The following is a 25,132-nucleotide window of genomic DNA, read 5'->3' as shown; positions in this document are numbered from 1 at the left end:
TATATGGAAAACCCAAAAGACTCCGCCCCAAAATTGCTAGAACCCATAGAGAAATTCAGCAACAAGGCAGGTTATAAAATCTATGCACAGAAATCAGTTGCATTTCTATACACTAATAATGAGACAGAAGAAAGAAAAACTAAGGACTCAATCCATTTACAGTTGCACCAAAAACTATAAGATACTTACTTAGATATAAACCTAAGAAAAGAGGTAAAGGATCTGTTGTCTAAAAACTATGGAACATTTATGAAAGAAATTGAGGAAGACACAAAGAAGTGGAAAAACGTTCCATGCTAATGGGTTGGAAGCATAAATACTGTTAAAATGTCTGTGCTACCAAGAGCAATCTATACATTCAATGCAATCCCTATCAAAATACCATCGACATTTTTCACAGAGATGGAACAAATAATCCAAGAATTTGTATGGAACCAGAAAAGACTGCAAATAGCCAAGGGAATGTTGGAAAAGAAAACCAAAGTTGGTGCCATCATAATGCCAGACTTTAAGCTCTATTACAAAGCTGTAATCACCAAGACAGTATGGTACAAAAAACAGACACATAGATGAACTGAACAAAACAGAGAAGCCAGAAATGGACCCTCAAATCTATGGTCAACTGATCTTCAACGAAGTGGGAAAGAATATCCAATGGAAAAAGGACAGTCTCTTCAATAAATGTGTTAGGAAAATTGGACAGCCACATGCAGAAGAATGAAACTTTTCTTATACCATACACAAAGATAAACTCAAAATGGATGAAAGACCTAAATGTGAGACTGGAATCCATCCAAATCCTAGAGAAGAACACAGGGAGCAATCTCTTCAAACCCTGTTGCAGCAACTTCTTGCTAGACAGGTCTCCAAAGACAAGGGAAACAAAAGCAAAGATGAACTATTGGGACCTCTTCAAGATAAAAAGCTTCTGCACAGCAGAGGACACAGTCAAGAAAACTAAAAGGCAACCTACAGACTGGGAGAAGATATTTGCAAATGGCATATCAGATAAAGGGCTAGTATCTAAGATTTATAAAGAACTTATCAACAACCCCCCCCCAAAATCCAGTCAATAAATGGGCAGAATACATGAACAGATATTTCTCTAACAAAGACATACAAATGGCCAAAAGACACATGAAAAAATGCTCCACATCACTTGGCACCAGAGAAATACAAATCAAAGCCACAATGAGATACCACCTCACAATAGCAAGAATGGTTAAAATGAACAAATCAGGGAACAACAGATGTTGGTGAGAATGCAGCCAAAAGGGAACTCTTACACTGTTGGTAGGAATGCAAGCTGGTACAACCACTCTGGAAAACAGTATAAAGTTTCCTCAAGAAGTTAAAAATAAAGCTACCCTATGGCCCAGCAATTGCCCTACTAGGTATTTACCCCAAAGATACAAAAGTAGTGATCTGAAGGGGCTCCTACACCCCAATGTTCATAACAGCAATGTCCACAATATCCAAATCATGGAAAGAGCTGAAACGTCCATGGACAGATGAATGGATAAAGAAGATGAGGTGTATATATATACAGTAGAATATTAGCCATCAGAAAGGATGAATACCTACCATTTTCTTTGACATGGATGGAACTGGAGGGTATTATGCTGAGCAAAATAAGTCAAGTGGAGAAAGATAGCTATCGTGGTTTCACTCATATTGGAATATAAAGCACAGAGATTCATAGGGGAAGGGAAAGAAAAATGAATGGGAAGTCATCAGAGAGTGAGAAGAACCGTGAGAGACTCTTAATTATGGGTAACAAAAAGGGTTGCTGGAGGGAAGGTTGGTAGAGGGATTGGGTAGTTGAGTGATGGGAATTAAGGAGAGCACATGATGTGATGAGCACTGGGTATTATATGCAACTGATGAATTATTGAACTCTATATCTGAAAATAATGAAGTGCTCTATGGTGGCCAAATGAATTTATATTAAAATTTTAAAAGTAATAAATATATTTTTACCTTATTTTATTTTATTAAATACATTTAGATACACTGTCCCCAGGTTTTAAATGTCTATGTGATAAAGAAAGGTGGTGCCTATAAATTCTATATTTCATGCAATCTAATGATAAACATATTTATAAACAATTGCTAAACCCAGAATTTGGAGACTCATGAAAGAATTTTATGTTTCTTGAGTTTAAGAGAGCACTACTGAACAACTAGATTTAGACTATAAGAAAAACCCTAAACAATTACAAAGCACTCTACAGTCTGCTGTATTGTGTCATTACGCCCACAACAAACCACAGATTATTATTCCAGTTTTAGAAAGGCTGATACTTTTCCAACATCATAGAACTAAAAAGTCTCCTATCCAGGATTTGACCCTAAGCTTCCAAAGTTCAGACTCAAATGTTTTTTCCATCAGGGAAAGAATTATTTTGAAAATTTTTTCAAGAAGAATTAGTTGGACAAGTGTTCCTTATTACAAATTCCAAATTAATAGAACCCAAATTAATGACGTTATAGTTATATCAGTGACTGGTCCACAGGAGATTATAGTTCTTTAAAAGTTTCCTGTCCCTACATATTTTTTACTGAGAAAACTTTCCAACTTTCCACTTGCCCAGGGTTGTGAAATTCCTGCTTATTTATACAAGGAAAAGGGAATTTTATAGCTAGATTTCTTTTGACAATTATAGTAAAAGGAAGAGCAGCCCTGGGACTGGATTACTTTCCCTTTATCACCTGAGGGCAGAGAACATGATGTAGGATAACGACACAATTCCACATCCACACCTGTTTGTTTATTCAACAGACATCTGAGGTTTCAAAGCATCGTTCTTTGACAGGAGACTTTCATCATCTTGTCTCCCACAACCATACAAAGCAGAGAAGCCAGGAGACTGGTGGGAGTCCTGCAACCAAGGAGGATTCAGAGACAAACACAAGATGAGGTTGACCCACCTGGCAGTTGTCAGTCGCCCCTAAGAGCTTCTCAGGGACTTCTACCTCTGTCGACAGGCATTCATCAACACCCAATCCATGTGTAGAGTATTGAGAACTGTCATGGTCTGATGCTCACACAGATGAGGCAATCGTTGGAAATGTTTCCAAGGCATCTAGGTTTTATCGCAAACAATATAGCGGCCTTAATTAATACTTGGTATGCTACATGAAACCTGAACCTGCATCCTTTTGTCACATAGGTTTCCAGTCACCCCCATACCATTCACTACCATGGATAGAGTCTCTGCCTTTATCCATGCAACCTACTTTGATGTTCCACATGGGATCCTTACAACCTTCTAAAGCGTCAGTTCTCAACCTGGGCTCCATACCAGAATAACTTGGGGAGTTCACAAAATTTTGATACCTGGTGACATTCTCTAAGATTTCAGTTTACATGGTCTGGGTTGGCCATCAAGATTTCTAGAAGTTTCTGGGTTGTGCTTAGAGGTGGCCAGGGTCAGAAACCTTGATCCTAAACTTCTCTGAGCTAAAGATTTGTAATTCTGGAGGTTCCAGCTCTACACAACAGAGAAGATTAGGTTTTCATTGATGTGGAGAGGCAACAAGTAAGGTAAATGACTGAGTCTCTCTATTTTCAGTTCTCTAGACAATGTCTGACTTTCCAGAGCTCTCCACAGTTTAAACTACCCCTCAAGCTTCCTGTGTGATATGGTTTTGAGGTGACCCATGTACACAAACATACACCCAACTATTCAAAAAATAATTTAAAATTTTTCAACCAATTTAATGAACAGCTATTTTAAAAGCATAATTGTTGGCTTGTTGGCCTGTAGACAACTATTAGGAATTTATTTTTTTGACACATGCATGTAATTCAGAGGCTTTCTGAGAGTGAGGTACTCATTGACCATGTACTGAAGAGCTTTAAGCCTTTTGAGTAGATTTTCAAGGATTTATGTCTGTATTTGTTTTCTGTCGCTGCTGTAACAAATTATCACAGACTAAGTGGCTGAAAACAACACAACACAGGTAGGGGTGCCTGGGTGGCTCAGTTGGTTAAGCATCTGCCATTGGCTCAGGTCATGATCTCAGGTCCTGGGATCAAGCCCCAGGTCTGGGTTCAGCAGGGAGCCTGCTTCTCCTTCTCCCTCTGCTACTCCCCCTTCTTGTGTGCTCACTCTCTCTCTGTTAAATAAAGAAATAACATTAAAAAAACACAGATTTATTCTGGTTGAAGACTGACATGGGCCTAACTAAACTAAAATTCAGGTATCAGCAGGGCTATATTCCTTTCCAGCTTACAGAGGCCAGGCACATCTCGTGGCTCATACCCTCCTTTCCCTCCTCAAAAACCTCGCACAGGCAGGCTGAGTCTTCCTCATGATGGAATCTCTCTGGTTCTGACTCTTCTGCTTTCTCACTTGAGGACCTCTGTGATTATACCAGAAACATTGTGTAATCCTGGCTACCAGGATTAACTTTATCTTAAGGTCAGCTGATTGGCAACTGCGGTTCCATCTACAACCTTAATCCTCCTTTGATGTGTAATATGACATAGTCACATGGTCCAAAGTCTAGGACCTGGACATCTTTAAGGACCCATTATAACCCCCCAATGCCCTAATGAATTGATGATAACCTATTCTGAGGGCATAAATGGTGCTTTGAAATCTATCTCAGCTGAGGAGGAAAATACAAGAACTTATGACCAAATGGGGACCCATGTGTCATCTAAATAAATTAGGAGCAGGGACAGCCCACCTGACATCTGTCCCATGGTCATTCCTTACCAGCTCTCCTTGGGTCAGTAAACAGATATTTACTCTACTAGGTCAGCGTAGCTCCTTGTCCCACAGAAACACCTACCTGAGCCTTCTCCTTGGTCTACTTTAGTTTAGAGCTAAATATTTATTTACAGGTTTTTCTTTTGCTGTAAAATTTATATGCAAGGAAATGTAGAGTCCTTAAGTGTATGTTTGCAAATCTTCAGTGTGTGTGCATGCAACCATGTAACCTAAACTCTTATCGAGTTAAAGTCAATCCTTCAGCAACTGGGTGGCTCAGTTAGCTGAGTGTCTACTCTTGGTTTTGGCTCAGGTCATGATCTCAGGGTCGTGATCTCTGGGTCCTGGGATCGAACCCCCTGCTTGGCTCATGCTTAGCACAGAGTCTGCTTGACATTCATTCCCCTCCTTCTTTCCCTCCCCCTCCACTCCTCCCTGCATGAATATTCTCTCTCTCTCTCTCTCTCTCTCTCAAATAAATAAATAAAACTTTAAAAGAAAAACAAAAGAAATAGTCAATCCTTCCCTCTGGAGCATTTCTCTTATTTATTTCAAATCAATATTTCTGTTGGATATCATCTAGTATGAAGCTTAAAATTTAGTTTACACATTAGAAATGTATGGGATAAAATTGAGTACATATGCCAGATGCAGTGACCTAGGGCTCTTTGTTCACTGAATGAGAGGTTGATCAAATTGGGTCTTTGCTATTTTGTTGTTGTTCTTAAGGTAAATACACATACCATAAAATTTATCATCTTAACCATTGCTAAGTGTGCAGGCCAGAGGTGTTGAATGCACCCGCAATGTTGGGAAAGCATCTCCCTAATCCTCCCGTGCTGCAAGATCGCAATTCTCTCCCCCTCCTTACCTTCCCATCCAGGACGGGCATCCCAACTCTGCATTTCCTTTCCATGTCCTCCCCCAAGTTAGCTTCTCTGCTCTTTTCCCCTGAAAAACAGTTTCTGGTCAGATGAGTAGAATTATATATATATTTTTCTTTCTCTTTACTTTTTGTTTTCCCTACCTTTTTCTCTCCTGATTTTCCTGTCCTCGCTTTGTTTCTCCCCTTTCACTTTCCTCCTGTTTACACCTCGGTCCCCTCCACCCCCTGTCTTCCTTTCTTCCTTTTTGTTGCTTGGGTCTCCTCCATCAGCTTCCTTCTCCACCCCTGTCATTCCTTGTTTTTTGTCTCCTCCCCACTGCCTTCATCAGCTCTCACTTTTTTCTCTCTGGCCTGTCAAGTACCCCTCAAAATCTTCCAAACAACAGACAGGGACCCACTCCCTCTGGGACAAACTCAGATGAGGACACAGATGAAATCACTGGGTTCCCGGAGCCGGCAGGGATATCCCCAATGGGTAGTCACGGAGGGAGCTTGCCTGTTACAAGGCAGTATGCTCAGCTCTGCAGTAAATGGCAGGAGGCTGGAGACACGGTGCTTGTGCTCCAAGGCTTGGCATCGAGTTTGGGAAGATAAGACATGCCCACACGGAAAGGTGGTGAGACCGTACAGTACAGGAGGTGTTCAACCACAGGACCAGCAGTGTTCCAAATCTGTTGGTAGGTAGTCGTTTGGAACTTAGATACAATATAATGTGTTTTCTGTAAAAACGATATTCTGAGAAGAGGGTAGGTTGCTTGGCTAGCTCATAAAAGCCAGTGTAACCAGAAAGCATGTAAGCATGGCACTCCAAACACCTTTTCAGGTGCACCTGCCTACCTAACCTTGAAACCTTAGCAGGAAAATGGCTTCTGGTTTAAACTTGCTACCAAAACATTCCCATTTCCTCACCACCACCATAGGCAGCCTGAGGACAGAGACTTGGAGAGAGGAGAAGTCGGGTACTCAAGGCATAAGTAACTTGCTGAAGTGCCAAGTGTCTTTTCCTGGCCAAGCATCTCCCTAATGGTTGGAACTGGGAAACCAACCTGGACACGGTGTAAATTAAGAGTTATGAGAACAGAGCTCACCGTCTTGATCTAGACGTCCGATGGGTGGGCAAGAAACAAGAGAGGGGGTCCTGGTCAGGGTGCTTCAGAGAGGAGGCAGGGATTGAACAGGGCCCACAGGACAAGGAGAATGAGGTAGAGAAAGGCCAAAGAGGGACAGGCAGGAATGAGCATGGAACCTTAGGAACTGCTGATAGTAGGGCACTTTGTGGGATAGTGGGGCTGATAGTGGGGCATTTGGGGGAAATAAAACCAAGAGCTCCTACACGGAGTCTGGAAGAAAGGCTGAAGGATGGTGGGCCAAGTGGTAGGGACAGGGAGCCTGGGGGTGGCAGGTTGGCGAGAACCTTGAGAACAAGGCTAAGGACTTCACCTTCCCTTCTGATCCCAGGTGGCTATAACATCAATCTTAATGACATGGAACCCAATGAGAGGGCACGGAATAGGATGCAATGACAAGGATTAGCACATGTCCGAGAGGGCTCCATGCAAGAAAAGCAAACATTACTTCATGAATCCTGACTTGTGGGGTTTTTTTGTGGGGGGGGTACATTATCCACGTATGCATACAAGCATGTACATATGCACACGCTTACACATACAGTGGGTCGTATGCTACAACACATTTCTCTACTGTGGGTCTTGAGTCATGACGGTTGATATGGTGGTTTTCGGTTGAATCTAGGAGAGATTTGAGGGATTGGTTTCAGGAAACAGGATCCAGCAGGGAGTGACAGGCAGAATAGTTGAGGGGTCAGTGGGGAAGCCTCAGATCTGGGTGAAACTAGCAGGAATGGGATAAGAGGCCACCAGCCCCCTAGAGAAAGAGGAGCCGAGCGCCAGGTCTGCAGAATGGGAGACAAGAGCTCTGTAACTGCTATGGATTCGGTGAAGTGCATAGGCTGAATGGGTCCCCACCTGCCAGCGTCAGGTGCCAGGTACAATCCCCAGCACATGTGTGTGTTTTGCTGAAAGATTTTATTTTTCCCAAACTCCCACTGTACTGTGTTCCATCATCTTAATTTCTCTTTTTTCGGATGTTTGAACTTTTGGTTCAAAAATGCTTCAATTTTAAATCCATACGTCAATAATTAATGTTGTGGGACACCTGGGTGGCTCAGTGGGTTAAGCCTCTGCGTTAGGCTCAGGTCATGATCCCAGGGTCCTGGGATCGAGCCCCACGTCAAGCTCCCTGCTTAGGAAGCAGTCTGTTTCTCCTTCTCCCTCGCTTGCTCGTGCGCTCTCTCTCAAATAAATAAATAAAGTCTCTTTAAAAAATAACTAACATTGTGACTTTCTACTACCTTACACAGGTAAATATGACACCCACAGAGTGCCTACTACATGTGGAAGATACCTGAGCCCTTAGAAGCCATTTTTAATCTGAGTTTTGAAGAATGGCAAAGAATAAATGCAAACCCAAACTAAGCCTGGATAAACAATGCCACATCTGTCACCTGTTCAAGCATCTTTATTCATTCAAGGGAGGCAGAAAGAAAACACAGAGTACTTTTTTAAAAATACACGGTAACTTACTGACAACCACCTAGGGATCTGGTTCTTATGTTCAATAGCTCAAAATTCAGATCCATAGACCTATTTCTTGTCATCATCATGTCTTTTTGCTAACTGTTGTCTTAAAATTAAAGACACACATGTGCTCAAATCCATGCTCTCTCTTTGTAAGACGCTTCTGGCAGAAGGAGCTGATCATAGTTTATTAAGTTTATGTAGTGAAAACACTTGCAAGAATCTGCACCAGATGTGGACCAAGACGTGTCACAGGGGATGAGAAGATGGAGTGCTTCCCGCTTCCCACTTGACACAAAGAAATGGGCCGCCTTACCTTCAGCAGGTAAGCTATCCCTGGGAAGTAAATCCAGTGAAGATGAGTGGTGACCCCCTAAAAAAATTTATGACTGAGCCCTAACACCCCCCACCTATTGAGTGTGACCTTATTTGGGCACAGACAGCCTTCTGGAGTGGTGGAAACATTCTAGACCTTGACCAGCATGGTGGTCACATAGACAGCCCTATACATACAAGTTCATTGAGTTACACTCTTAAGATCTGTGTGTTTTATATGTCATACCCTATATAAGTAATTTAAATACCTTATATGTTAAAAAGTATTTTAAAAAACAACAAAAAAAGTTGAGACAGCAATGAGATGTCACTGTAAAATAGGTAAACATTTTATAAATGCATAATGCTCGGCACTGGAGTCTTATTTGGTGTGGTGGGGAGGACGCTTGGGACATTTCAGAAGGGTATTTGATCCTGCTTACCCAAAAACTTTACAAGGGTCCACCTTTAACCTAATATTTTCCCTTGTAAAATTTGTCCTAAAGAAACAGTCACACAGATGTACACAAATACTTAGGCAAGGATGTTCATCACTTCATTGCTTATGACAGCAAAAAAACAATTTGGAGTACCAAACTGCCCAGCAGTGGAGGACTAAGTAAATATATTTTGCCCCATGTGTCAGATGGAAGATATTAAGAGCCCATTAAAAATGAGAGAGTATTTAATGGAATAGGAAATTCAGCAAATGGAGAGAAAGATCACAAAACAATGTGCTCATTATAATCATATTTTTGTTAGAAGTAGATACATAGGAGCACCTGGGTGGCTCAGTCATTAGGTATCTGTCTTTGGCTCAGGTCATGATCCCAGGGTCCTGGGATCCAGGGTCCTGAGCATCGGGCTCCCTCTTCGGTGGGAAGCCTGCTTCTCCCTCTCCCATTTCCCCTGCTTGTGTTCCCTCTCTCGCTTTCTCTCTCTCTGTGTCAAATAAAAAAATAAAATCTTTAAAAAAAAAGTAGATGTATATATTATGTATAGTATCTATCTGTATATCTGTCTGTCTATATCTATCTGATGGATATGACCCAAATATGAAGATTATTCTCTCCGAATGGCGAGATTGCAGACAATGTTAATTTTATTCTTGGTACTTATCTCTACTTTTAAAATCCTATTAACAGAAAACCTGGCAACCCTTAAAGAAAGTATACTGTTCTGGTAGGAAATAGGTAATTAGCCGAAGAAATCCCCAAGAGTAGTATTTTTTCCTGCTGCATTTAGCATTCATAGGAGACAAACAGTGGCCCCCTGGCAGGGCTATGGGAGGGCTGGACAGATGATGTATGAAACTATACGATGCAAAATGGCCAACCAGACAACTTGGAGAAGCTGCTGGTTCTCTAACATCACACACACACACATACACACACACACACACACACACACACACACAAGCACGGGCTTGTGTTCTGACCCCCTGGCCACATCCCATTGACCTACTCAGATCCGGGCTCCTGAGTGGTTCAAGGTTGGACCTGCAAGACCCAAACAGCAGTCGTTGAGGCCAGGCCACCTGAAGGGCAGCTGTCCTGGGGGCAGCTCAGCGAGGAGGGGCCCACTTAGCATGACATACCGCACCCCCCCCCCCGGAGCCTGTAAATCTCCCAAATCTTTCCAGTATATTCCCAGCTTCAATTACATTTTGATTCAACCGATAAGCTGGAATCTCTCTCTGTGGTTTGTAACCCAAAGGACCTCACCAAAGACACAGCTGTTTGGATGAACGGAAGCCCCTTTCCCCTTTGTCTCATTTCTTCACCTGCACATCCACACTCCAGGCCAGCGGGTGCGGAAGGCAGGCCACCGGCAGACCGCGGTGCTCCGGGCTTTTTGGACTTCCGGAGGGTGTGAGCCAAGGTCTTGCACTGGAGATCATCATAATCCAGCTCAGAGAGTTGCACAGGCTCTCAAAACAAACAAAACTACTTCCCGGCCATGTGAGGCCCTGGACTCCAAGTGAGGGGAGGGAAGGAAGAGTGTGCCCGACACAGGACAGTGAAGTTCACCCTGGACTGGGGGGCTTCGGGTGTCCCGCCCCAGCCTTTACTGCCGCATCTAGACTTTTCAGTTTCTTTTTTTTTTTTTTTTAAGATTTTATTTATTTATTTGACAGACAGAGATCAGAAGTAGGCAGAGAGGAAGCAGAGAGGAGGAAGCAGGCCCCCTGCCTAGCAGAAAGCCCAATGTGGGGCTCGATCCCAGGACCCCAAGATCATGACCTGAGCCGAAGGCAGAGGATTAAACCAATGAGCCACCCAGGCGCCCCCAGTTTCTTAAATGATGTCTCTTGCCCTTCTGTTCAGATGCAAAGGAAAACAAGTTACTGTCTACAAGGACTACTTCACTAAGAGCAGCAGAGTGTGTCTAACACCCCGCTTTATAGGGATTAATTTTAAATTCTATCAAGACAAGGCTAATATCTTAGGCCACAGTTGGGGAAAGCTTGCCTTTAGGATTTTGCCTGCTAAGGACTTCGGCGCTCCCATATAATGGGAAGGAGAAAGGGGAGGCCGGGCGGGAGGGACACAGGAGCTTTTAGGGAAGATCTTCTCTCCAGGTCCACTTCCAGCCCTGCAGTCCCTCCTCCTCCTCCTAGCAGCTTCTTCACAAGAACCTTCTAGCAGGTCCTGTGAGGTAATATGGATGTGAAAGTCCTTTGTTAACTAGAGCATTAATGCCACATTCCAAGGCTTCCATTATTCTGGGTGACTTTGGTCCATTGGTGCAAGACACCTCCGTATCTTACCTTCCGTTCCTCCATCCCCGTGGATGAAGCTACAGGCATTGCTCACCCTGAGCTGACCTGGCACTGGGAGGTGCTGCTCGGTGATGAGATCGGTATCCTCTACCCTGGGGAACGGCCACAAAGCCATCAGCGCACCCACCTCAGGCTATCTCAGCCAAGCAGAGACCATAATGGGCCAGCACCCCCTGCAGATTCTCAGCCACTATCCGGGGCCTGTGACTAGATCAGGGTGAGAGGGACACACGATGAGTCCCTTTGCTGGGATTCCATAGGCAACATGGTGTGGCTTGAGAGCAAGGAAGTATTGGCAAGTAGGTTCACCTAAGACACACTTCCTTGATCCACAGGGGTGGGCTGGGTGGTCCATGTCACCTGAGAAAGTCACCACAGTGGACCTATGACTTGGAGAGACACTCAGAAGAGCCCCAGGAAAGAGCTCTCCCAGCCTGGAAACAACAGAACTTACCACTCACACACACTTTTCATCTTCAAAGCCCAGAACCTCAATTAAGTAATTAATAGGTCTGGTCATGTTCGCAGCTCTCTAAAAATGAGACTGGGGAAGTTCAGGCTTTCACTGCAGGAGAAGTGCTTTCCTATCAACCCCAAAGAAACTCCTGAGGAGGCAAGCACTAATCCAATAACCATTCCCCCTCTGCAGGCAAGTGCCCAAGGGCTCCGCCACCCCAGGGACAGCCCCAGAAAAGCAGCCGGCGTTGTGCTTTGCTGCCCCCTTGAGGAAGTTCTGACCATGGCAAGCCGGCGGGGCGCACAAACAATGCATCCAGTAATGGGAAGAAAACAGCCGGTTTTGTCTGAAAAGGAGCGTCTGGCATGCCCAAGACTTCTTAAAGAGAGGAAAATATTAACCCGGGGCATAATAAATCTTCCCTCCTTTTAGTCAAAACCTAGACGGACTGTGTTGATATTCCATGGGCTAATACCTTCCGAATGAAATGAGAGGTTTCTTGAATTAATGGATGAAAACTCCCCTTCGCACATCAGAGGACTAAAGGAAGGTAATTGCCCTCAATATTTATTTTCGATTTGGAAAGTCCAAAGCAAGAAAGCTTTGAAGAAGTCAAGATCTGATTATAATTCTAGGCTTGGTGCCAATGGGATAAATCGTCTGGCAACTTTTTGTAGAGTTATCGACGCTGTTTGCATCCGACACCAGCGGCCCAGCATGGTACAAAGCCTCATAAAGGACTCTGAAGAGGGTGTCATTCCTACATCCCCAACAAAATGCAGAGTGCCAGGTTTCAGGACTGCTTCCCACCTGTCATAACCCAGTCACCCTGGGAGGCTGCGGCACCTCAGTCTACACCAGAAGACCAGCAAGCTGGATACGCCCAGGAGGACCCCTCCGTTTCTGCACACCTTAATGGTGGTCTGGCCCCCATGTCCTCATGATTGAGTGTTCTGGATTGGTGTATCTAGTGACTTCTTGCCCTAGACAAAATTTTTTAAACAAATGAAGAAAAAAACCACTCTTTTCTTTCTCTCTTTCCCTCTCTCTCTCTCACACACACACACAAGCATTCAGTGTGTGCCCCAAGTGAAGCTCTCCCCATTCAAGCTTTAGTTTCACATAATTTTCGATCTGGCCTGGGCTGGTGTCCTGAGAACTGGCCTGCTGTGGTTCCTGGGTGGGGGCGGGGGCGGGCATGGAGAGACGGGTCGCAGTCAGCATGCTGGAGGAGAACAGGAGAGCTGCCAAGGACGGGCACAGCTAACTGAGTCCCAGCCAGGGAAGGAGACGTCGTGGTTGGGGTCTACAGGACGCGTGGCTGGACAGGGATGTGTCCGGCTGGGGTGCCCCGCCTCTGCCTCCCCGCAAAGCTCAGGTGCGGAAAGTGTCAGAGGGGTAGAGAACAGGCTACAGCCAGGGAAAGCACAGAGAGGATCACAGATGAGCAGCCCAGGCCTGCTGCGGAAACAGCAGTTCCAAGAGCCTAGCAGTGGAGTGACAGCCGTTGGAGCTGGGTGTCACCCCGACTGTGATGGGCTCAGGAGCTCCAGGTCAGAAGGAGGCAGCTCCCAGTACAGGTCGGTGACCTCGTCCAAGAGCAGCCCTTTCCAGCTGACGCCTGGAGTGACCCGAAGGCTCTCCCGGAAAGTCCAGTCTTAAGACGACGCAGCTGCCTGTCATGGAGAGGCTGCCCAGAACCGCAGGGGGGAAAAAATCCAATAACCAAATCCCGGTGACCCCACCCTGTCTGCAGTTACTCAGCGCTCGCTGGCCAGCGCCCAGGGAGCAGACCTAGTCAAGCTGAAGTCTATCCAAATTTAATTTTCAATTGAAAATGGAAACAAGTCAAGCCAAGACAAACCCGGGACCTGACTTAGCGGCAGCAACCGCCATGGCCGACATGATCATCTGGGGGCCAAAGATCGGCCTCTGCCGCCCCGGGGCTGTCGCCTACAACGGCACCCCGACGCCGCTGAAACATCCTTCACACAGAAACTCATTTACTGCATAACCATCCTGTGACGTCATCACTGTTAAGGGCCTCCTGTTGTAGGTGGGGAAGCAGAAGCGCTTGGCTGACCAGCCTCAGCCCTGGCGGTGGCGGGGAGGCAGGCCTAAACCCACAAGTCGAGCTCCAGACCAGCCTCCCCGGGTAGGGCTCCCTGCTCCGGCCCCTCCCCCTCCCTAGCTGCAGACCCCATCGTGGTCAGGTGGGGATTTGGCACCAGAGGGGGCTCCAGCTTCCCGTGTCCCCCTCAGATACTGTTTGGTGGCAACCGACGTGCTCCTGGGAATGAGGCCTCATGTCCAATGTCCAGTGTTCTGAAGACATGAGGTGATATCCTGAGGGAGAGGCTTGGACCACCACTGTCCATGCCAGCTCCCCCAACAGGGGCCCCATGAAGCCCCGCACCACAGGGGGTTCCCGGGGGCAGGTCAGCACACAGCATGGGCACATGGAGACCCCTCAGCCACAGAATCTTCTCTGGACATTCATTTCCTCCCCTAGGAGATGGTCATCATAAGGCAGATTGCCTGTATTGGGTATAATTTTGAAAGACAGATTTAGAAAAAATATATATAACATCAAACAATATCTATCTCCTGTGGAAGTTCACAGCCTTTGATGTCTAGAGTCTCCATCTACCTGTTATCTATCTACGCAACATTGCCTGTCATGTACGTGCCTACCTATATGCACATGCCTCAGACATTCAGGCTGCTGTGTGGAATTTTGATTACACATCCTCAATACATCTGGGTTAGAGTCCAAGTTCTGAAAACCATTAGTTAGAGGACCTTAGATAAATTACATAACAACCCCATGCCTCCTTTTTGAGGGTTTTTAAATCTGTACAATGGGAAGTGTCAGAGTGCTTATCTAATTGGATGGTTCTAAGAACTAAATGAGGAAATCTGGGTAAAAGGTTAGTCTGACTATCTGGAGCTTTGGGAGCTCTTGAGAAATGAAAGGGAAGTTACTCCGGGCTGGGTCAGGGCCCTGACTTCACTGGGCCCAAAAAAGAGAGAGCAAAGTGATCCTGAAAGCCTTCAGAGTGGTGCTTTTGGGAAGAACCCGGGCTCAGACCAGCTGACCTGAGCTCATTTGTACAGTTTTCCTGGAGATAAGGCCTGGAGAAAAGTTGGCTTTGGCTTCCAGACAGGAGGAATTCAAAGGGGCCAACACCACAGAGGTCAACAGGAAACTGTGTACAATAGCTAAGGCCCATAAATGGGGCACGAGGAGAAACAGTCATGAAAATGACTTCAAGGCAGGCCGATCAGCTGTGTGTGTGTGTGTGTGTGTGTGTGTGTGTGTGTGTGTGTGGTGTATGATCTGAAGCATTGTGTGTGTGTGTGTGTGTGTGTGTGTGGTGTATGATCTGAAGCATATTCTGAGGAGGAATCTTACTAGTCCCCTGATAACTATGAGGAGCCTCTCCATGTGACTCACAGTCCCAGCCCCCGCAGGACAATGAGGTCCAAGTTTGGAGCACATCTGGAAAAAACACGCAGATGTCATAGACCTCCTTAAGGACTTGGACACCTTGGGATCCTCTGGGTCCCCCTGCCCGGAAGCCCTGGGCACTGAGCACTCAGGGACAGACAGGGCGCCATGTTGGTGGCCCTGAGTTGGGGCTGCTCTTCAGGCTGGCTTGGGGTTTGCAGGGAAAGACTACAGTTTGGGGAATGTGTCACTTGTAGGGTGTAGCATAGCCCAGCTGCCGTGGAGGGTAGGAAGGGTCCCCATGGTGTTTGCTGAACCACCTCACAGAGGTTGTCCAGGTCAGAGCCAGCAAGAACCAAGCAATGTCACACAGACTATCCCCCGGGAAGTCCCCAGGAAGCCCCGCCTGGCTACATACCAGCCATGAACCTTCTGACAAGTTCCCTCACTTCCCATCTGTGAAGTGGGGACAAGGTTACGAATCTTGGCCTCAGAAGAGTCAGATGAGGGACAAATGAGACAATGCATAAAACTCCTGACACACAGTTGATGTTTCCCACTGTCTGCCATCCATTTCTCCTCAGCTCTTCCTTCTTTGAAGGAGCACGAGGGTCAGGAACCCGGGAGGAAGAGGCCTCACAGTGTCCCATGACCCCCATGAGGGAAGGGGGCGAGACCATGTAGGTTCCCTCTCCGACTCTGTAGAATCCTTTGTGGCCTCCTGCTAGCTTCTGGGAGTGACTGGCTGGGCCTCCCTAGGCTGGCAGCTTCAACTCAGCAGTCTCTGCTTGTCGTCACATGGCCTAATCCCCAGTGTCTCTGTGTCATCACACAGCCGTCGTGCCAGTGGGTGTCTCTTCTCTTCTTATGAGGACAATAGTCCTATTGCATGAGAGGACCCAGTCTCCTCTAGCATGACCTCCGCTTCATGAACACCATCTGCCAAGAGGCTCGTTCTGAAGTCCTGGGGGTTAGGACTTCAACATATCTTCTCGAGGGACACAATTAAACCCATAACACCTACCAAGAAAAACGAATTCTTGGTTCTTACCCGCAGAAACTGTGTCTTCAACAAGACCCCATCACACCCCAAAAGCAGTTCTGATAAATTCTGAGAAGCCCACAGGCGACCCCGAAGAAGCCTCACTTGGCAGGTGGAACCGCCCAGGGGACAAGGGTCACAACTCTCCATCTCCCCCGCCCAGAGCAGCCCCAGAGGAGACACCTTCTGGGTATTTGCAGCAAAAGGAATCTTGTAACAACTCTGCAAACTGACCCAGTCCAAGGAAACTTAAACAAGACAAAAGATACTACCCATTAGGCCAGTTGTATGCAAAGCTGATGTTAGGGCTTGCATTTTGTCCCCCCTCCAAAAAAAAACATGTTGACATCCTAAACCCCAGTACCGCCAGTGTGACCCAATTTGGAAGTAGGCTTGCTGCTGATGTCATTAGTGAATTTGAGGTAATGCTGGAGTAGGGAGGGCCCCTAATCCAATATGACAGACATCCTTATAAAAAGGATGTCACGTGAGACATTCACATGATGAGACAGAGACACAGGGAGCCCACGTGGAGACAGAGGCAGAGATTGGAGTATCGCTGCCCCCAGCTAAGAAACACCAAGGATTACTGGCCATCAGCAGAAGTTAGGACAAAGGCCTGGGACAGATTCTCTCGAGACTGATTCTTCCCCAGAAGCAATCAGCCCTGCTGACACCTTGATTTAGGACCTCTGGCTTCCAGAACTGTGAGACAATACATTTCTGTTGTTTTAAGACACCCAGTTTGTCGTCCTCTGTTACTGCAATCCTAGCAAAGGAGAGCCAGTGACTGATTTGTCACAGACACCCAGACCTGGAGGGATGCCCAGGGACTCCCAGGTCACACACTTGGACGTGGGGCCCTCAGGGAAATCCCAAGGGTGGGGTGTGCATGCTGCCTGTGCTCAGCGTGCAAGGAATAGAGAGCCAGAGCCCTCATGTGTCCCTTTTGTAAGCCTCAGGGATGCAGTGGGTGACAGGACGACCATGGGGATGAACCCGGTGAAGGCTGTTCTCTCTGGGGAACAAGCCAGCAGGGCAAGCTCTGTGAGCTTTTCCTGGAGCTCCGTCCTATATCCAGCAGAGCCATGGCTCAGAGCTGGGCAAGAACCACACAGCCTAGGTTCAAATTCTGACCACGCCACCTCCTAGCTGTGCCACTGGGAGAAGTTCCTTTCTGATTTCTTCCTCAGTAAGCCAAGGATTCACAGGGTACCACTTCCATGGGTATGAAGGGGACCAGGTGGGAACAGGCAGGGACTGGCTTAAAATGACACTGGGCACACAAAAGTGTCCACAATACACCTACTGCATGTCCGTGCCAAGGGCTCTTTCAGGGCTGGGACTGTCTTCTATGTGGACCCACAGGGAGGCTCTGGGACCTCCTTTCCAAGAGTGGAACCCTAGAATCTACCCTCACTCTTTGTTCCTTTCCCTCTCAAGTTGCCCTAACAATAGCCCATCTTTGTAAAAATAACATGTGAGAAACTGTTAATGAATCACCTTCACAAAAATGGCCTCGTGTCATCATCATACCTATCCTGCAAAGTCCATGTGATTATGATTCCACTTCTCAAATTTGAAAACTGAGATTTCTGGAGCTAAGTGCCTTGCCAAGATCACAAGATGAATGTCAGCCAGAATCACTGTGCTTTTTGAAAAGTGTGAGAAAGGATTGAGGGCGAATGGACAGCGGGAGCAAGGAGCCTCTAGATGTCTCTGGTTCCTGCGGGTAAGGTTCAGGGCTCCAGCCTGCTACTCCGTCTGGCTCCCAACCCAATCTCCAAGTACATGCAAAGTCCAGAATGTCCCCTAGGTCTGTGGCACACCAGGGCACACGCACTGCTGAAAAGAGACCACAGTCACAATGACAATGGCGAGATCCAAGACCTTGCTTTACACGTCCACTGTAGACACGCCATGGTGTGCAGCATCTGGTCACCCAGAGGAGCTGCAGGTGTGGCCATGCATCTTGGCATCTGCCTATCTTGGTCACCATGCTTTCAAGCCATAGAGGAAACCCCAGGTGCTCAGGTACTAGAAGAGTTGTCTTCAAAGGACGTGACGAGTATTATCTGATGATCGGCGGGTTTGCACCCACCTAAAAGAGGAAGCGGTTTCCTGAGGTCTCAAAGCAGCTCTAGTGCAAAACTACAAGGTAGGCCCAAGGGACCCCTGCCTTCTTTATCAGCAGCAATAGCACAGATGTAACCCTTTTCATGGATGGGGCTGGGGAAAGGGGTAACAGGGTGATGGACATTAAGGAGGGCACGTGATGTAAAGAGCGCTGGGTGTGGTATAAGACGGATGAATCCTGACCTCTACCTCTGAAACCAATAATACGTTATATGTTAATTAATTTACTTTAATTTAAAATTTTTTAAAAATTACGAAAAAAGAAAAGAACTTGATGTCTCACAACAGAGGATTGGGAAAGCCGTACACATGCACGAGGAAAAAAGAAAGAGGAAAAAAAAAAGAAAGGGGGGAAAAAAAAAAAAGGATGATAAACCCAAGCCACGTCTCCGCATTTTCTCAGTTTTTCCTCCACATGCTGACAGTGCTGGGCCAGAATCAGCCAACGTGCAAGGCTTCACCTGATCTCTCTTCTCCGTTTCAAACAAAAAACCAGGAAAACATGATGCTGCCACCAGCTCATGGTCCCAAGTCTTTTCTTCACCTTTCAATCACAGACTGGGACCTCTACAGACTTGAAATCAGAGGTAGCCCCCAAATCTTGAAAAGTCTGGGCCCCACAGCTTAGCACAGCCAGGACCCTCAGAGTCCTGAGGCACTGGCTTGACTGAGGGACCACATCCTATATGAGCTCCCCTGGGAAGTTTCTGAGGCTGTGTCTTTCCCGCTAAGAATGAGTTTCTCACCTGGGTCCTTAGCAACACTTTCAGTGTTCTGTGTGTGTGTGTGTGTGTGTGTGTGTGTGTGTGTGTGTGTTCACACACGGGTATTGGGAGAGCTTCTCAGCGGGGGTTGAAACATGAAGGGTTAAGCACCACTGTTCCAAAAACTGTTCAGCTCATCCTGAAGATCGCCAAATCCTGGTACCTGAGGGGGTGGTGTTTGTGCAGCACTCAAACACGCCATGTAGGGCTCAACGTACCCTTCACTGGTGGTGTGCATAGCATGCTGCAAGTCTTCTATGCATTAGTACCCAGCACTGGGGTGTGAAGATATTTTTATTAATCCTTGTTTTCTGGTAAAGGTCCTGACATCCAGGAGCTTTCATGGCCTGTCCAAGATTGTTCTCCTGGTAGCTGGGTGACCAGTTACTCACAACCTGCATCTGCCTTCAGATGACACTGGGACCCAGGAGCATCATGAGAGGACTGCTCTGTGACTCACCCAGCTGATGGGAGTGGCAGAAAGGAGTCCTTGACAAGATGCTCTGGCCTTTCTCCATCACCATGGCTAGGGGAGCTGATGGTTTCTTCCAGAGACCTCACTATTGATTCTCTTGCCTTTCTCTTATGCCCAGTACTGGTATCAGTGACCTATTTAAAAGTTGCTTCTTTTGAATGGACCTTCTGGACCTCTGGCCATCTAGAAGGTAAGCACCATAAGCTTGGTAATGGCTCAAATACCTGTCATCCTCCCTCCATTCCTGAGCTCCCACCCCACACATCAGGGCCTCTTCTATACAAGCAGTGATGACAGAAGGTAATGAATTTTCTCCAAGAGAGAAAGGATCTCTGATGTGAAGGACAATGGGACAAGGAGGACCATAAAAGGAACCCATCTCTGGGTGGCCCCAAAGCTAACATGCATGCAGGGAGCCAAAAGAAGAAAGGTGAGTTACCAGGGCAACGGGGTGGGGATAAGAGAAGGTAGGAGAGTGGAGGGAGGCAGAGCTTGAAAAGTGGGTTCTCTCTGCTGGGAGAGCCACAGAGCCTGGAGGCACCTGCTTCCCACTGCCTAGACTGAGCATAAGCGTGCCTTCTTCTGGGAAGAAGCTACGGACAGGCATGCGTGGCTGATCTTGCTCTTTGTGACCTGCATACCCACAATCAAAGTGTTGCTGATGGAATCTGAAAGGCTTCCACTGCAAGAGGCTGAGTGATGGATGACACAGTTGGGCTATTTCAGGGACAAGGTTGAATTGAGCCTTTTTAAGGAAAGGAATCTAGGCAGTTCTGGACTGGGAAAGCTTCAGTGGAAAGACGTCACATTTTATTCTTTGTATTCTCAGAGCCTAGCCCTGGTATATGGATGGATGGATGGATGGATGGATGGATGGATGGATGGATGGTTAGATGAGTCAGTGGATGGATGGATGGATGGTTGGATGGATGGGTGAATGGATTAGTAGGTGAATGTGTCGGTAGATGGACGGATGGTTGGAAGTCAAGGGAAATGCAAAAGAAATACAATTTCCGCTATAACCTAGGCCTCCTTTCTCACCTAGCAAATGTGGTGAGTCAATTTAATGATCTCTAAAACCACTCCACACTCTGTCACCTCATGTTTATGGTATCATTACTCTGAGCTGCCCAGGACCCACAGGCTGATTTATGGAGTGAAAGGAGTAAGGTTTTGAGGGTTTCTAACCACTGCAGCACCAAGGAGCTGAGATTCCTAGAAAAATCAGATAAAGCAAATTCAGAGGGAAGGAGTACTACCTTCTGAGACCAGAAAGAGACCAGAGGTGATTCTGTGCACACACATAGAAGTTCCCAGGCCTGAGGTGATCCTCCCAGCCACTCCAGCCCTTGGGTGGAGAGACACTGGTTTCGGGGAGCACAGCTCTGGCAGAGGTGGGAACACTATTCCCTTATCTTCATGTAGGAAAAAGACACGTTTTAAAATACCTAGTCCCTGATCAACAAGAGAAAAAGACCCTGAGAATTTTGTCTGTCTGCATGAAAAGCAGCTCCCCCAAATCCTAATGCTCAAAAAAGTCCCGTGATTCACAATCTGAGAGATACTTACAGGAATTCCACCAGGTTGAGAGAAAATAATTTAAAAATGAATAATTAACATCCATCATTGTCCCTTTAAATGATTTCTAGATAATAAATGGTTATACATGGCCTTAGAGCTATATATTTGGCTAAGAAGAGAGGGAACTAAAATGTGTTGGGTGTCATGCTAGTTTCAGGTTCTCTAAGAAGCAGAGACCAAGATATAGACACCACTGTGCTGGAAAGAGGGAAGGAACCAGGAGTGGGAGAGCCATCAAACTAGAGGCAGGTCTAACCGTGGGAAGGAGGGAGAGGGGAGCAGATAGGCAAAGCTTCTCAATAGCACAGTTCTAAAAAAGTTCTAGTCAAACCCATGGAGAATCCTCAAGCCAAAACTATCTGACAGAGGAACCCCACATCCTTCCAGGAATGAGCCCATCAGAATACCCCTGTCACACCCTGCCACACACTGTCACTGCCTGGGAGCAGCCCAGGTCAAGTGTGGCTCTACATACACTCATGGTGGGTTGAAAGGAGCAGCAAATGGGGTCACCACCAATCATGAGTGGAACATCCCATGGCCGTCACAGAGCATTCCATGGGGACTGTCACTTTCTAAATGTCTCCTTCAGTCCTTACCCTTGACCGTTGGATATTGCTATTACTAACCCATTTTACAGATGAAGAAACTGAATTCTGGAAAAGTTAAAGTAGTCCTGGACTATAAAGAGTCCAGCTGGGACATGACCTTCTATAATTGTCTCCCAAGGCTTCGCTGGTCACCAGAGCCCTGGGCCAAGCACCGGAGATGGGGGTTCACTTTAGGAAGATGGCAGAGTGAGAGGTTAGTGGAGTAAATTTAAGGGAGAAAAATCAGAGGGAAGGCAAAAAAAAAAAAAAAAAAATGCTCTCCAGATGAGGGGATGTAGGTGGCACACTTAGCCGAAGATGCAGGAAACCCAGGCATCCCTACCTCACAGCCATCTGGTATCTGGTGTGTGAAACCTCCATCCCACTCCTGATTCAACACTGTAATAAGGGCCATTGAGGCACAGTGGAAAATGCAGCATGTGGTGGGAAGGAATGCAGGCTCTCACCTGCACTATTTGCAGAGAACATGGCCCCTGGAGGATTCACCTCCTGCTTGGTCTTTGCCCTGCCTGAGGGCTGAGTTTATTTCCCTGCATTTGAAATGATGGATGGACGTTAACTGCCCATTCAGCTGTCCCTCCAAGATCAGTTGCCAAACATGGCAGCTGATCAACATAGGAGCTCCCAATGCTGGCTGCCAGTCCCTGGGAAGGCAGAGAAAGAATTCTGTGCCTTGAGGAGGAGATGGGGCACAGAGCAGGGAGCATAGCTGGCTGCTGCATCTGCACCAAGTATAGAGAGACAGAGATCCACACAGAGGCCATGACAGCAAGATGAATGTATGAGTTTTCAATGGATTCTGTGACTCCTCATTAAGGAGAGAGATAAGATTCCTCAAAGACTAAAGCAACTTGAAGTCACTTTTTCCGGATACCTTTAAAAAAAATTTTTATAAGAACCGTCAAAGGGCATAAGTGCCATTATTCCTGCCATTTGCTGTCACATGGGTCCTAAGGACTAAACCTGGAGGCAGCCAGTCACTCCCCTCCCAAAACACACACATGAATCTACTGAGATGGGGAAGAGCCAAGAAGGGGCCCCTTCAACCTGAGCCCTGCTCTACACCCCACGTGGCTTTTATCTCCATAATTAGAGCTCTCTCCACAGTTTCCAACAAAGGGCTAGAGCCCTGACTTGGTGCTCTGGGAGCAGCTGACTGGCAGGGAGTGAAGCCAATGGTGAGGGAGTGTTGATGGGTAGGACTTCACAGGCTCTGCCTGGGAATGTGGGAAGCATACTTAGGTTGGAACTGGAAGGAATCTATTCTGAAAATAACAAATTGCTTTGCAACAAAGAGGGTCTCAGATGACCTATGGGCCAGGAAAGCTGAGACTTCCCACAGGGGAAGGGTGTGCAGGCTTCCATGGATTCACAGGAGATGACGAACAGGCAATATTCCATTCCTTTAAGGAGACAGAAAGAAAATAATTGTTCTTTAAAACCTATTTCTTGGAGAACCTGGGTAGTTCATTGGTTAAGTGTCTGTCTAAGGCTCAGGTCATAATCTCAAGGTTCCTGGGTTCTAGCCCTGCATCAGGCTTCCTGCTCAGCAGGGGAATTTACTTCTCCCTCTCCCTCTGCCTCTGCTGTGTTCTCTCTCACGCTCACTCTCTCTCTCAAATAAATAAATAAAATCTTAAAAAAATTAAAAAAGGGAATCCTATTTCTTAAGCACATGAATAGATATGCAAATGAAAACTGCACTGGGGTTGGAACAATTACCATGGAGCCTGGGAGGCTCCTTGCCCAGGAGAGTGGGAACCAGCATAACACCTGTGGAGGCCCATGAGACAAGAGTTAACAAAGCTGCAGTCCACATGTCCTCTGACCCAGCCACTGCGCTTCTGAGAATTTGTACTGAGGGGACACTTCTGAGATGACATGTGTACAAGATGATTCATTGCAGCTTCTCTGGCGATGGCAAACAACTGGAAACAAACCCAGATGTCCATCAAGAATGGCTTTGTTAAATAAAGCATGGAACCTCCAAGCTACTGTGAAGCAACACAAAGATTAAGAAGCTCTCCGTGTTTGGATATGCACAAAGTTCTAGGACATTTTATTACGTGAGTAAAAAACAATGTCCAGAATATTGTGTATGGAATGTTACATTTTGTGGAATGAAAGGGGCAGGTGATAATGTGTATCATGTTGGCTTGTACTGGGATACATGGATTCTTCCAGAATATATACGAATCGACAAAGGCATAGAAGAGAAGAGAGGGGGTGTGGGCTGATGGGGGCCAGGATGGAAGCAAGGAAGTCCTTTTAGATATTTCTTTATGTATTTCAAAACATCCTACTCACTCTAGAAAACTGAAGTGAAAACACTTGTTTCTGCTGCAGGCATAAAGCTTTTTCCTGAACCCCTGAGAGACACAAGCTCATGGGAAACCCTATTACATGAATTTATCCGGAGCTAAAATCCAATGGGGTGCTTGGGTGGCACAGTCAGTTTAGCATCTGACTCTTGATCTCAGCTCAGGGCTGTGAGTTCAAGCCCCATGTTGACCTCCATGCTGGGTGTAGAGCCTACTTTAAAAAAAAAAAAAAAAAGGAGCTAAAATTCAGCCAGTGAGGGTAGCAGTGAGTGAGATGGGAGGTCAGGAGGTTTAGTGAGAGGATATCTGAAATACTGTTTGCTGGAGAAGGTATGGATGTGAAGCCCTATATGCCTAAACCACCAGGTACAGGATCTGCCCCCGGGGAAGCAGAGGAAAAGATGACCTCCCCAGGGTGGAAGAGTACCCAGGGAACCAAACACACAGACCCGAAGACAAGACATCTTTATTTTCAGGGATGCTGGCATCCATCTGTCAGAGGCTGAGCAGGTCTAAGTCTATGTCAGTATTCCTGGCTCTTGCAAAAGGTCCAGAAGAAACCCACAGTTAATCTACTAATTACCAAGGTTACCTGGCCAGACAGATCAGAAACGGACTTGGCCCATTTGATTTGGGATAAAAGAGTTGGATCAGGAGATCCATCAGAAATCCACAACCATGGATCCACATCCATGACCTCCCAGAGAAAACTAACTTTTGGATCTGGTGGCAGAAAAAAGGGATATGGAGGGGGGATAGTTAATAGAGCAGAGCTTTTCAACATATTATCTCATTTTTTTTTTCCCTCACAGCAAACCTGTGAGGAAGGGATTTCATGTCAGCAAACAGGTAACCAGTCCTCTAAGAGTTAAGAGTGGCTTCTCCAAAATGCTCAGCCTGTCAGAACTCAACTACCACATACTCATGTGAATCCCTATCTCTCTCTCAGATGCGATACCATCTCCCTCCAGGATCATGAGTGTGGGGTGTGTG

At 46.4% G+C, this 25,132-nt stretch overlaps 1 protein-coding gene across 1 annotated transcript in view; it reads right to left on the bottom strand.

The window, feature by feature from the left end:
- Positions 1-2,811: 2,811 nt before the first annotated feature.
- CLIC6 (chloride intracellular channel 6) overlaps positions 2,812-25,132 on the bottom strand; it is an 86,934-nt gene continuing 64,613 nt past the window's right edge. The window contains exons 6-7 of the mRNA XM_059392306.1: positions 5,593-5,672; positions 2,812-3,086 (exon numbers count right to left, since the gene is read on the bottom strand). Coding sequence (XP_059248289.1) covers positions 3,032-3,086; positions 5,593-5,672 — 135 coding nt within the window. The 3' untranslated portion in view covers positions 2,812-3,031. The remainder of the gene's footprint in view (positions 3,087-5,592; positions 5,673-25,132) is intronic.

This window comes from Mustela nigripes, chromosome 2 (assembly GCF_022355385.1).
Source record: "Mustela nigripes isolate SB6536 chromosome 2, MUSNIG.SB6536, whole genome shotgun sequence".
NCBI lineage: Eukaryota > Metazoa > Chordata > Mammalia > Carnivora > Mustelidae > Mustela > Mustela nigripes.
Note: the sequence above shows the minus strand (reverse complement) of the source record. Positions and strands in the feature narration are given on the sequence as shown.